This window comes from Pleurodeles waltl, chromosome 5 (assembly GCF_031143425.1).
Source record: "Pleurodeles waltl isolate 20211129_DDA chromosome 5, aPleWal1.hap1.20221129, whole genome shotgun sequence".
In the NCBI taxonomy this organism is placed as follows: Eukaryota; Metazoa; Chordata; class Amphibia; order Caudata; family Salamandridae; genus Pleurodeles; species Pleurodeles waltl.
Window position 1 is genome coordinate 808755473 of NC_090444.1, and position 12437 is coordinate 808767909.

The 12437-nt window shown below is 46.8% G+C and overlaps 1 protein-coding gene across 7 annotated transcripts in view; it reads right to left on the minus strand.

Moving 5' to 3' along the window:
- The window catches only part of LAMA2 (laminin subunit alpha 2), a 3379260-nt gene that overhangs the window by 2332590 nt on the left and 1034233 nt on the right, over positions 1–12437 (minus strand). For all 7 annotated transcript variants that reach the window (XM_069234829.1, XM_069234828.1, XM_069234823.1 and 4 more), the window contains exon 6: positions 12230–12319. In XM_069234829.1, coding sequence (XP_069090930.1) covers positions 12230–12319 — 90 coding nt within the window. The remainder of the gene's footprint in view (positions 1–12229; positions 12320–12437) is intronic.

Below are 12437 nucleotides of genomic sequence, written 5' to 3' on the forward strand. Positions count from 1 at the left end.
ACTACCTTGTAAATACGGCCCCTTCGCATGCAGCACTTGTGTGGAAGGGGTGTGTAATGGGTTTATCTGTGGGCATGCCACAGCAACACACATTTCATTTTGAGGCTGCCCCATAATTACAAGTTTTTGTATACCTGAGGCAGCACCAAAACCTACTGCAACCCCAGAGGTGGTGTTAGCATGGCTCAACGAAGAGAAATGCTTTCATTTCTCCTCATTTTTTGCTCTTTCCATGTATGCTGCATTTTGAAGCACACATAGAAAGAACAAATCACCATTTGAGATTGTTTTTGTGCAGGAAGATGTTCCTTCCTGCACAAAAACTATCTCCCTCTCATCGCAGACATCTTTACTCAAACGTGCAAGGGTTGCTGCGTTGGTGCAATGCAGCAAATTTAGCACTGGCACAGGGGGAAACACATTGGTGCGCTGTATTCTAATAAATATGGTGCATCCCTCCGTTTTGAAAATTACAGTGCGCGATGGTGCCAATCTAGCGCAGTGCACCATCATGTTCCATTAAATGTGCCCCCAAATATACATTTTAGATTCCTCCAGTGGTGCACTGAATGGCTGGATGAAGAGCAGCAAAGTTAATGATTATAATGGGCTATACAACCTGATGCCATGGGAGCACATGCTCAATATGTGTTTTACAGTGTTGCTCCAGCTCGTGGTGGATAGCAAGATGACTGATCCCAGGAAGCTTTCTGAGGAGGTGGACATTCAGGTCAACTCCAGGGTGTCCAAGTACCATATGTGGGGAGGAACTCCCAAAAGGGTGGTCTTGGTTCCCACCAGAAAAAGGGAAGTGGAGAGAAAAACAAAAAGGAGTCCAGACAAGACCCCCAGGATAGTCTTCATGGGAAAGGGAACAGTACCTGGTAGCTCTAGTTCCCTTTGAGTTGGTGGGGGGGGTCTCAGGTTCTCATATGATAGATGTGAACCCTATTGCTTGTGGATCCTTTGCAAAGGAATTACTCTGAGGACACTGCATGAAAGGAAAGGAGCTCAGGTCGCACCTGGAATTGTTGAGGTTGCCAGAGTGGGTCTGCGTGACTACTCATTCCAACGTTGCCTGGGAAGAGACTAAAGAGGGCCTAGAACCTGGAAGAATGGCTCAGGCACCTTCAAGGAAGGGGCATGGGAGGGGAGGCATAGGAAACTAGCCTCTGAACCTCCCACAGTACCAGTAGATGGAGCTCCAGAGGAGGTAGCCCTGGAGCTGACCAGAGAGGGTGCTGCCTCTCTAGGAGAGATGCCTGAGCTTGCTGGGTGACAAAATGAGGAAGGGCCCACCAAGGAGGAGTTCTGCAAGGCTCAGAGAGTTTTCAAATCTAGAGGGACTGAGGCAGCAGTTTTAAGCCCAGGCAGCTGGTGACACCTCTGGAGATCACTTTATTTACTGAGAGAATTAACTCTGTTGCAGTGAACCTAGGACACCTGTGCAAGAACCAGCATGTGTGCCAGTGGCCCCCTACTTTTACAGGACCTTTCCATTGGGTTTGGCTCATAGGAGACCCTTAGCAGGACATCTGGGAAAGGATGAGGCCTTCAACAGGCTTGTCACCCCCTTTTATTGGCCCTGGATGAGGACAGCCTCAAATGCTTTCTATAGGACTTGTCTCATCTGCTAGGCCAGCGCAAAGACAGGGAAGAAGCTCAAGGTTCCCCGGACGTCAATGCCAGTTCTTTGCACCCCCTTTGAGAGGGTAGGCATCAACATTGTTAGGCTCTAAAACTGCTTTGGGCAACAGGGTTTTCCTGGTTTCTATCTATCATACTATGAGGTACACAGGCCATTCCTCTGAGAACCTTAACTGCACCTGCAGTGGCTCAGGGCTTTTTGGCATGAGTAGGTTTCCCCAATAATGTGTTGTCAGACAGGGGCACCAACTTCATATCCGTGTACATGAAGTCCATGTGGAAGGCATGTGGGGTAACCTATAAGTTTTCCATACCTCAGCATCCTCAAACAAATTAACTTGTTGAAGCCTTCAACAACACCCTCAATGGCATGATGATTGACCTACTTGAGCCTATGAAGCGGGAAGTGGGATGGCCTCTTGCCCTGCTTATTTGTTGCATACAGGGAAGTACCACAAAAAGGAGAAGGGTTCAGCCCTTTTGAACTCCTCTATGGTCACCTTGTGATAGGACCCCTCAGTTTGGTGAAGGGGAGGTGGAAGCTAGCTCCTGAAATGCCCCTTTGGGATATGGTTAGCTACATGCTCGTTAGTCAAATGCAGAGGTTGTGGAAGAAGGCTTCCAAGAACATAAAAGCTAGCCAGGTGGTGAAAAAGCAATGGTATGGCCTGTAGGCCATTCTGGTCAAGGTTCAGCCTGGCCAGAAGATGGGGGTGATGGAGCAAGTTGAGCCGAGTGCCCTCTAAGATCATTGGACATGGCCCTATATGTTGGTTGAGAGGAAGAGGGAGACCACCTATCTCAAGACCCCCAGAAACCCACTAAGGGTCCGCCACCTCAATCTCCTGAAGCCCTACTATGAGAGGTCTAATGTCACCATGTTGCTGGAGATGGATGATGGAACAGAAAAGAATGAACCTCTCCCTCATCTAATGTCAACCAAGGAGAAAGATCGGTCAGGGGAGGATGTCAACTTCTTCATCAATCAACATGTAGCGTTCATTAGTAGGAGGTTACTTCCCCAGGATGGAAGTGGAGTGCTATTGAAAGAGAAGCCTTTTGCTGTGGTCTGGATGCTGATGAAGCTAAAACCATAACTGTTAGGGGCTAATGTCCAGCTTCAGACAGACCTCAGACCCCTCAGATGTTTGATGCAGATGAGAGGTGTGAATTCTACATTTTTGAGGTGGTCCATACCCCTACAGGGGATAGACTTTAAGGTGGAACACTGTACTAGGTCTAACTACACTAGTGCTGATGGTATCTCCAGGTTTTCTGCCTCAGTGTTGAGAACTCCCAGGAGGCTGGATAGTTCTCTCCAACGGTTCAACGGTGGGCATGTGTTAGACCTGTCTGATTTAGGGTGGTCTTCCCCAAACATTTTGCATTCACTTCTGCTATTTTTGCTGATCTTATTTTTGCTAGCCTTAGGACTCTGCACTTTATGCCTGCTACACAGTGCTAAAGTGCTTGTGCTCTCTCCTTAAAACATGGTGGAATAAGCTTACACCCTAATGGCACATTTATTTTACTTGGAAGTTGCTAATATAGCATGTACTGCAGGACCTGTAAATTAAATGCTACTGGTGGGCATGCAGCACTGATCGTGCCACTCACTTAAGCAGCTATTCTAAACATGCCTCAAGCCTGCCTTTGCAGCCTGTGTGCACAGTTGTTAAACTGCAATTTCAACCTGGCAAATTAGCCCTTCTGTCAGGCCTAAAAGTTTCCTTTTCAATGCACAAAGGTCACTCCTATGGTAGGCCCCGAACAGCCCAGAGGACAGGGTGCAGTGCATATAAAAAGTAGAACATATAGCTTTAAGTTTTTCATGTCCTGGTAGTGAAAAACCCTTAAATTATTTTTTCACTAATGCAAGGCCTACCTCTGTCATAGAATAACATTGGGGTTACCTTATTACATATAATACGCTTTAATTTCCATTAAGGTGCATGGTGATGATTGGTGTTCAAAGAATTGTAAATACAGCCTTCTTTAAAGGTGAAGTTAGGTTTTTATTACAATTCTGAAAATGTCATTTTTAGAAAGATGGCATTTTCCTGGTCACATGACTAAGGGGGTCATTCTGACCCTGACGGGTGGCGGAGGCCGCCCGCCAGAGTTCCCCCCTCTGAAATACCGCTCCGCGGTCGAAAGACCGCGGAGAGTATTCTAAGTTTTTCCCTGGGCTGGCGGGCGGTCGCCAAAAGACCGCCCGCCAGCCCAGGGAAAAACTCCCTTCCCACGAGGATGCCGGCTCGTAATCGAGCCGGCGGAGTGGGAAGGTGCGACGGGTGCTGTTGCACCCGTCGCGTATTTCACTGTCTGCCAAGCAGACAGTGAAATACTTGTAGGGGCCCTCTTACGGGGGCCCCTGCAGTGCCCATGCCAGTGGCATGGGCACTGCAGGGGCCCCCAGGGGCCCCGCGACCCCCCCTACCGCCATCCGGTTCCCGGCGGGCGGACCGCTGGGAACTGGATGGCGGTAGGGGGGGTCGGAATCCCCTCGGCGGCGCAGCTAGCTGCGCCGCCTTGGAGGATTCAAAAGGGCGGCGGTACACTGGCGGGAGACCGCCAGTGTTGCCGGTCCGACCGCGGCGGAATGCCCTGCGGGACACCGCCGGCCTGTCGGCGGTGCTCCCGCCGACCCTGGCCCCGGCGGTCTAAGACCGCCGGGGTCAGAATGACCCCCTAAGTGTAGTTGGCAGTTCGTCTTTGTGTACTGCTCCTAGGCAGTGAGACAAAGAGAAACTAGCTATTAGCAGGATCGGACACTCTTGCACATCATAAAGGCCCTGCCTGAGCACTCTAACAAACAGGTTTGACATTAGTGTTCTGCGCCCATACAAAATATGGGGCCAGGGCAGGGAGGCTGGAGATTCCAAGTACCTTCTAGGGGATGGAATCCTCTAGAAACTTCCACCACTTAAAGTAAGCACCAGGTGTAGCTATTGGACCTCAGACACCAACTCTTCACTACAGTTCTGGATCTGAGGACTCTGCGAGGAAGAAGGACTACTGTACTGCTAAAAGGACTGCCACTCTGCTGGTCTGCAGCTCTGAAGCATTGTTGCCCTGCTGTGATGCCCAGCTGCCCTATGGCCCTCTTGCCTGGGAGAGAAGGAGGACCTGCAACTCTAAACCCAGGACCCAGAGAGACTCCAAGAACTAGTTGTCTGGCCTTTTGATCTGAAGCCCCAGGGACTTAACAGGCTTCCAACAACCTAAAACTCAGGACATGGACTCTGTTATCTGTGAGTCCTACCTTAACAAGTGGTGTCACCCCGTCCTGGACTCTTAAAAGTGGCCCTGAAGGTGATCTGCCAGCTGATCTATGGACCCCACAGAGCGGACGCATCTGTTCTACTGCTCGGCACAAACCCAAGCAGAACTGATGCATCACCTCTGCTGCATGGACTTTCCCAGCCAAAAGACTGCGTAGCCCACAGTCCCATCTAATTTGATGCCGTGCAGCCAATCCCAGATGCAGACCCCTGCATCATAAGCCTGTTGTCAAAATCGACCTCGACGATGCAGGACTCCGCATTGCAAGCCCCACAACTTCTTCAGAACCAACTGATGCGTGACGCACCCTTAATGCAGGACTTCATATCACAAGCCTCCGCATTGACGGCCTCCTCGACAACGATGCAGGACCTCGCATTGCAGCTCCTCAGAACAGATGCTGAATGAGGTATCTTCAAGCTGGACCTTGTGTCGTCTCTGCTGTTTGAAGTATCCTTGAAGAAGGATTCTGCAACTCTTCTCAACCAGGATTAAAGGAACTCTTGTTCAGTAGGCCTAACTAGTCCATGTGTTATGTCATTAATTGTGTTTGACCACTGACCTTGTGTTTCACCACTGCTCATATTAGTTGTTCTATGTTCACCAGTAGCACATTACATGTTGTATTCAGTTTAGCTGCCTATTGGCTTTAACATGGCATTAGACATTACATTCTGTATTCAGTTTAGCTGCCTATTGGCTTTAATGTGGCATTAGACATTACATTTTGTATTCAGTTTAGCTGCCTATGGGCTTTATCGTGGAGGTCGACATTGCAGTTGAGACATTGCAGATCAGCTGTGTTTTTCCACATGGTAGACCAAGCTGTGTTTTTCGTATTCCAAATTCTCACCGAGCCTTAGCTTGATAAGAGAGTGTATATTTTGTGTTTTTCCCTCTGCTCAACCCTGGGAATGAGCGAGCTTTGGAGACTTGGTCACTCTCCAACGCTAGTTCTGTTCCCACTCTGGTGTACAGTAGCCAGCATGTTTTGATTATTAGAGGAAAGGGCCTGTTAGCAGGCTTTTTCATTATAAGGGGTGTCCCTGGGCAGCAGCGGGGGAATTTTCCAAGACTTCAGCCAGGAGCGGATGTCAGCTGCCTGACCTCCCGTTTGGGTGGAAAATCTCTTTCCCGCAGTTGAACAGGAGTCATCAACTTGAAGGCATGAGAAAGATGACGAGCAGTGATAGGCCCTACGGTGATGAATTTTTACTTTTATTCTTTGCTTTGAAGTTATGCTATAATATAATCATATGTATTTGCTGTGTACATTGAAATTGAGAAGTACTTTGATATATTTTCCTTTCATTGCTGTGATTACTTTTAAACGTGTGCTTCCAACCTACTAATCTTGTCTCTCAGGAACCTCGTGGTGAAGTAATAATCATAAATGTCTTCTTTAAACTAAGAAGTGCATTCCAGCAAATTTGTGTCAGCTCGGTCATAAGATAAAGAAAAGCAAAACACCATGTATCCAGCCCACCCTCCATTGAGGTCTGATCTTTAAAATCGCATGCCTTTGGTCTTTTAGTCCTAAATTATTTGTTAAAATGTATTGTATTTTTTTTAATTGGTGTGGGATTTTTCTTGTGTTGTATTTCACTTTATTATTCTTTGACGTACTGCATAAATACTTTACACGTTGCCTCTAATTTAAGCCTGACCATTGTACACCAAGCTACCAGAGAGTTGTAAACAAGTTAATTTGGGGCTTGCTTGTGACAAAGATTGTGGTTGCTTCTTGAGGAGAGTTTTACCCCCTCAACCAGTAAACCAATATCTTATACTCAGAAAGAGGAATTCTTGTTTTTTGCAGCATTTCAGCTGCATTCCTCCCTTTTTCCAATCCGGAGCAGGCAGGTGTGGAAACAGCCAAATTTCCTGCTGTTGTGTAGCCACTCAACACAGATGGGAAAAAGTGAATTTTGCCCATGCCTACCTAACCATACTTCCTCCAAATTACACAGGGGGGAGCTCAAAATATCTGCTAATGCATGACTCCATTCAGATTCAGATTATCTAATTTATGCTTCCATAATGTGAGCATACTCAACTACAAAGAGCATTCTTTCCCTCATTCCAATGGAGTCGAAGCCAATGTAAATGAGGAAACACAATTTTTTACAATATGCACGTGTGAAACACAGAAGTGACTGCGCAGGACCTGGAGAAGACAACTGCATAAAAGGACAAGGAAATCTTTTAGAAGATTGTGAACAAACCCTTCTTTTCAGGATATAATAAACCAAGCGGTGATACTAACATCATTGTCCATTCTTGGGTAGAACATTTTGCTGCTGTATGAGTTGTGGAAAGGATACTTCCACATTAGTAACGTTTGTTGAATCAGCCAAGCCAAGAAGAACTCTACTATCTCAGACTGTCAATTCACTATAAGGATGTAGCAGTAGCAATCAGTCCAAGCCGATCCTGGAAAGTGCCTGGCCCAGACGAGATCCCTGTGGGCCTATTTAAATCCAATGGTACTTTCTGGGCACCCGTTTTAATAAATATTTTTAGGGCCACTGTTACATGTCATCTAATCCCATCATGGAAAGTGGCAGTGGTGGTACCGATTTTTTTTAAAAAGAAACAAAAATGTGCCTAGTTGTCACCAACCAATTTCCCTTCTGGACAACTTATGTAAGATCCTGAACATCCAACTTAGAGGCCTAGATAGAGGAGAAGCAGTGAGTCCATAAGGTACAATATGGGTTTGGTAAAGGAGTCAGTACTATTGTTCAATGCCTAAACATTCAGCTCATCCTGGGGAAATATGTCAGGGCAAAGAGGACATCCGTTCACCTAATGTTTATAGACCTCTTCAGCGCATTTGAAATGGTATACCATCCTAATCTGTTGACCATTATGGACAACGAGGGTTTGATAAACCACTGATACATCTTCTGTATAAGATGCACCCAGAAACTTTGGTAAAAATCTGGTGTGGGAATCTTTAAGTACGAGATTTTACAAGACTGAATCCATTTGGATAACACCGAATCCATCGCCGTACAGACAATTGTAGGCAGCAGAGGACAGACAGCATTAACTGTATTGCAAGAGTTGGATACCCCCAGACATGTTATACCATGATTAATTTTATTAAACGTGGACTAGCTATAAGGAAAAGGCATGAACACGCATTGGACATACAATTGGTATTAAATCTGGGGTTAGGTCCCACTGAGATATCTTCTGTTCTATTTATTGTATACCAAACTTTTATGATCTTTTAAAATATTTTATTGTATTTTATGAATTGTGCTTTTAGGGCTCGACCTCTGGCTGAATTAAGGGCCTGATTTAGATCTGAGCAGAGGGGAATACTCTCACATACGTCATGGGTATCCTGTCCGTCGTATTACGTTCCCCTTATATCCTGTGGGGATCATAAAAAGGTGGACAGGATATCCGTCAAGTTTGTGGCGGAGTATTCCCTCTACCCAGATCTAAATCAGGCCCCAAGTCTTCTTGATGATTATGATTACTGTGCACTCTCGTCTGTGCTCAGTGCATTGCAAACAGCTTAAAGTGCTGTTTTCTCAGGGGGCACATGTTTCGTAAAACTGCCCAGTCTGATTAAGAATTGTACTTAAGCGTAGTGGTCTAAGGCTGCTATGCATTGCTCCTTTTGTCATGTTGTTTGTCTTTCATTTGATTGGTGATTTCTCTTGCAGATTGTTTAGGTGGCCATATTGAAATGCTAGTGTGATGTGTTTTGGTATTCATTCATTTGGGGAAACCCGTCCTGTTGTTGTCACCAAAGCTACAAATAGTACCTTTGATCAGTTGCTCCATGCTAAACCCTACCTCAACTTGAGTGCATCAAGAGCAGTTCGTTCCGGTAACTGTCCCAGTCCACCACAAAGCATGCTGGTATATGTAGTCAAAAAGTCTGTTAATCACTGTAGAAAGTGGTTGCTTGCATGTTTAAGTGCAGACCAGTGTTTGGTAACCTTTGATATATGTTTTATACATTCAGTATTCTTCAGAAGGGTAGGTCTTGGTGGGGGAGCTATATATTGCTGCTCTATTAGTCTTGTGTGTGTGTGTTAGCAGGGCACCCAGCTGCTAATTCCGGTCTTTGGAAACTAAATCAACAGCTTCCTTAATGAGCAGGTGACGATGTATTCAATTAACAAGATTTTGCACACTGGATACACCTTAGTTCTAGCAACTTTGGCCCCCTCTTCCACAATGCATGCCCGCACATGTAGTCAAACAGTCTTTTAATAACGTTCAAACCCATCCAGTTTGGCTCTAGAATGTGCAGATGAAAAAACTATGGCGGTCATTCTGACCGCGGCGGTCGCCGCCCGCCAAGCGGTTCCGGCCGAAAGACCGCGGCGGCCATTCTGGCTTTCCCGCTGGGCCGGCGGGCGACTGCCAGAAGACCGCCGACCGGCCCAGCGGGAAAGCCCCTTCAACAATGAAGCCGGCTCGGAATGGAGCCAGCGGAGTTGCAGGGGTGCGACGGGTGCAGTGGCACCCGTCGCGATTTTCACTGTCTGCAAAGCAGACAGTGAAAATCTTTGTGGGGCCCTGTTAGGGGGCCCCTGCACTGCCCATGCCAGTGGCATGGGCCCCAGGGGCCCCACGACACCCGTTCCCGCCATCCTGGTTCTGGGGGTGGACACCGCCAGAAACAGGCTGGCGGGAAGGTGGTCGGAATCCCCATGGCGGTGCTGCAAGCAGCGCCGCTATGGCGGATACCCTGGGTCAGCGGGAAACCGGCGGGAAACCGCCGGCTCCCCTTTTCTGACCGCGGCTTTACCGCCACGGTCAGAATCGCCCAGGAAGCACCGCCAGCCTGTTGGCGGTGCTTCCGCCGCCCTCCTCCATGGCGGTCATGGACCGCCAGGGCCAGAATGACCCCCAAAATCTGGTGCAGTTAATGCTTTTATGTTGTGCACCATCGCCCGATTTGGGAAGCAAGTCAACCCATCCCATGTGACTGTACCCCTAAAGGAAATAGACCTAGGTGGTCCTTGTTGAGCTCATAACTTTCTCTAAATTCCTCTCTGAGAAACTCAAAAACCTGCCTCCTGTAGATCCATCCAAATTCCCACCTGGTGAATTCTAAATACCTGTCTCCCATGGGTCCAGACATTCATGATGTCTCGTTTATGTTTATGAGAGATTATTCAGCCACAAACAGCGTTTACTCATTCCCATGAATACAAAGCCAATGGAAATGAAGAAACATAAGCATTTACAATATGAAATTGTGATACAGTAACTAAACTTTTTTTTCTTATGGAAGTGACATTAAATCTCTTTCTGTAGTACCTACCTATGCCGCTACCACGGCAAACAGCATCAGATGGTGTTTGCTTGGGGGGGGGACAGAACCTTTTGTAAAACATCCCACCAAGATAGGGTAACAAAACAGGGCCTGATTCACAAAGGTAAACTTACAATTTCATGTAAGTTTACGATTGTTTTCTATTCACTAAGAGATTTTCAAGTGATATCTTTAAGAGTTCTGAGTCTCCGCACACAAAAAGAGCTATGGTTTTATGTGCTGAGACTCCGCACTTGTACAAATACTACAATTCTAAACTTAGATGAAAGTGTAAGTTTACCTTTTTAAATCAGGCTCTGACCTTCAAACTCACAGGATGGGACCACTGTCAGCCACATGATATCGGCTCCCTGTACACGGTTGTCCGATGAAGAGCCGAGATCACAAGGTGTGCACATAGTAAGCTAGAAGCCCCTTCAGAAAGCAGGTTTCCAGCTAATTGTTTGTAGGTTCTGCACAGCTGATGTCCAAAAATGAGTGTGAAACAGTGGCAGTTGCCACTCAAAGGGGGTGATGGGGCGGGACAGGGATGGCGTTTGAAAAATAAATAAATAAAAAATAAAAGATAAGCTTACCTTTGGGGGAGACAAATTTGTTTCCCCTCCGCCCTCGTCCTTTCCCTCTTTCTGGCCGCACAAAGGCTTCCGGTCAATCGCGACGCTGCTGTCATCAGCATGACAGCAGCGTCGTGATAGGTCTGAGCAGCCTGGTTCACCACTCAGACTGGGATTGGGGGCCTGGGCATGTGCTCCTTTCGTCTGTGCAATACAGCCAGGTAGAGATCATTCAAAGTACGCATGTCTGTCAGGCTGGCTTACCACGGCCGGCAAAAGAGACATGTTCACTTTGTGAAGCAAAAGCCCTCTTATGGCCCCCTCCCTCCCTCCAGCCCAGTCCTGTCCCTTACTCCCAGGAAAAATAAAATGATAAAAACATCACGTTATTATCATTTTATTTTTCCTTTCCCCACAATCCAGTGGGGTGATGCATCCCCACCTTAGCGGAGAAGCCGCCCTGGCTCCCCCACAACCTTGCCTCGGAAGCTTTGTTTGTTTTGTGAGGGAGGTGGGGACTTTACAATGCCTCTCTCTTGTGAACAAAGCCATGGCCCCTTAAGGGCCTGTAGGCATGGACGTCATTTAGGGGTCGCCAGTGTTTGCAGCTGTGACTCCCAACTTGCAGCTTGCGACCCCTGGTACTGCCTCTGCGATCCATGGACTCAGAGATGGCAAAGTAAGTGCAAGGATCACAGCGGCAGCTCGTCCTTATGGACGTTGCTTGGGGATCCAATTCCTTGTTGTCATTCAGTTTTTTTATTACACTGTGATAATATAGTAGTGTAAAACAATATGGAGTACAGTTAGCTGGAACATGACCCTCCTTGGTAGCTAAGGTATGTAAAAACACTTTTAAATGTATGTTGTGTGCATGTTTGTGGGAGAAAGAGTGCTTATGTGAAAGATAGTGTGTGGAATGTGTGTTTTTTGTAAGGTGTGTGAGTGAAGGTAAAGATGAAATGCCATTTGATGTCACGTCCTCTGTCTTTGGAATTTTGGTGAATTGACGTCCATCTCCGTAGGGCTAACAGTTGGCTGGTCTGTATCAATTGTACTTACGCATCGAGTTATAGGACTAATATGCCGGGATTAGAAAGGAGCCTAGGAAGACAAAAAGTGCAAAGTGGGGGAAGAAAGGAATGATGTGAAATCAAGGCTATGCAGCCTTGATATTGGGCAACCCTAGCAGTACCGGAGCCGGCCTCATAAAAATCGTTGGGCCCAAGTACTTATTTGGGGTGGGAGGGCTTAATGACCGTGTAATTGTTGATATCAAAGATCATCCACGTGGCTGAATTCACTGTTTCTCTCAAGTGTAGTCACACTTGGTGGCACGTTTTATCTATCTAAGCACAAACTGTGTAATGATCATGTCTTAGATTGAATGCTCCACCGCAGTTATGTGGAAATCGTACACTGGTATACCTACATTGGTTGCCGGATTCAGTGGACAGGCTCTTGCATGACCGTAGCAGATGCACATGCCTCCTACAGATATGTCCTTTATGGAATAGTAATACTAGAAGGGAACGAAAATAACAATTAATCATGTTTGAAATGCACACATAGCATGTTTCGTTAGGCAGCAAAAGGCATTTTTCTGAATAAAATATCCACGCAACATCTGAACAGGTTTT